This window comes from Alexandromys fortis, unplaced genomic scaffold (assembly GCF_014885135.2).
Source record: "Alexandromys fortis isolate MF-2015 unplaced genomic scaffold, M_Fortis_MF-2015_v1.1 scaffold_7002, whole genome shotgun sequence".
In the NCBI taxonomy this organism is placed as follows: domain Eukaryota; kingdom Metazoa; phylum Chordata; class Mammalia; order Rodentia; family Cricetidae; genus Alexandromys; species Alexandromys fortis.
The window spans coordinates 11-1,540 of record NW_026074872.1 but is presented as its reverse complement, the minus strand read 5'-3'; the positions used below and the strand labels follow the sequence as shown (position 1 = coordinate 1,540).

Here is a 1,530-nt window from a genome sequence, read left to right as displayed (position 1 = left end):
GGCAGTACCACTTGCCCTTTGATTTATGGTTGAGTCCCACGCAGGAGAAGTGGAACCACTCGATGGGGCACTGGTCGTGGTCACAGCCGATCATCTCTCCATAGGAGACCTGATTGCACAGACAGTACGTGGGCTCCTTGGGGTCGATGGGGAGGTCTGCGGGAGAGGCTTCCCTCTCTGCTTTGGCCTTGGAGCGTTTCTTCTTCTTTGAGGTTTTTGCTTTCTTCTCCTTGGGCGTTCCTGAAATGATGTCATCACGGTCGTGATTATTAGATGCATTCTCTCGATTCTCCTTGTTTCGCTGCCTCCAGGACCCCGGCTTGGTGTTTGGCTTGTGGGCCTGAGCGATGGTCTCACTCTTTGACTTGTCCTGGCCGGCCTTGCCGCTGCTGCCGGTGCTGTCGCTGATGTCCTGGTGGGCTTCGAAGCGCTCCACATGACTGTCCAGCTGCCTGGTGCGATTCTCCACCAGCTCCACCATCTGACTGACGATCTGGATCTTCTCATCGCCCAGCTCCTGGCTGCGGATCAAGGCCCTCTGGATGCAGTGCAGCACCCGCCTCTTCTGGGTGCCGTCCTTCTCCCGCTTGAACTTCTCACAGTTGTGAACCAGCTCCTTCAGGATCTCTTGGTATTTGGCGTCGATCTCCCGCATCAGCGAGACCTTCCTCTGCAGGTCGAAAGGCAGTGACTTGACAGAGTCCAGGTAATCCTCGACATAGTTCACCAGGTGGATCTGCTCCCCGTTGTCAGGATTCAACATGGTTCACCCCGGAGGTCCCCGGAGACTCGGCGGCTTTCTGCTTCCTCAACCCCCGGCCCCCCTCAAACACCACTGCAAAACGCAAAAGGTCTCGCCCTCCCGCGTTCCGGGGCCGAGGGAACACCGGCGCCTGCAAGCACGGGCTGCGTCGGCCGAGGCTCTGGAATTAGCTCTTGTAGACCAGGCTGGCCTATGAACTCACAGATATCTGCCTGCCTCTGCATCCCGAGTGCTGGGATTAAAGGCGTGTGCCACCCAAATGCCCAGCTGGTAACACACACCTTTAATCCCAGTAGTTACACTAGTTGCTATAGAAACCGGGTGGGGCATGCCTTAAATCTCGGTCTTAGAGAGGATTTAAAAGCGGAGGAGACAGCTCTCAGAGACAGTCTAATTCTGAGGTTCTCGGAGTAAGGATCGACATTTCAGACTGAGGTAAAGGTAAGAGCCAGTGGCTGACTGTTTTGCTTTCCAGACCTTCAGAAATTAAACTCCAATTTCTGTCTGAGTTTTTTTTTTTTTTCCCAGGCTGGGTGTCCTTGTCGTTTTAAAGCCTGTCCTGGAACTAGCTTTTATAGACCAGGCTGACTTCCAATCAAAGATCTTCCTGAGGGCTGGAGAGATGGCTCAGCGGTTAAGAGCACTGACTGTTCTTCCAGAGGACCTGAGTTCAATTCCCAGCAACCACATGGTGGCTCACAACCATCTGTAATGAGATCTGGCGCCCTCTGGCCTGCAGGCATCCATGGAGGCAGAATGTTGTATAC

General features: G+C 54.2%; 1 protein-coding gene across 1 annotated transcript; it reads right to left on the bottom strand.

The window, feature by feature from the left end:
- Positions 1-4: 4 nt before the first annotated feature.
- LOC126496528 (inhibitor of growth protein 1-like) lies at positions 5-1,036 on the bottom strand (the record flags this gene model as incomplete). Its single annotated transcript, XM_050134014.1, has 1 exon — positions 5-1,036. A coding segment is annotated over exon 1 (759 nt), but the record flags the coding sequence as incomplete, so codon positions are not given.
- Between the last annotated feature and the right edge of the window lie 494 nt (positions 1,037-1,530).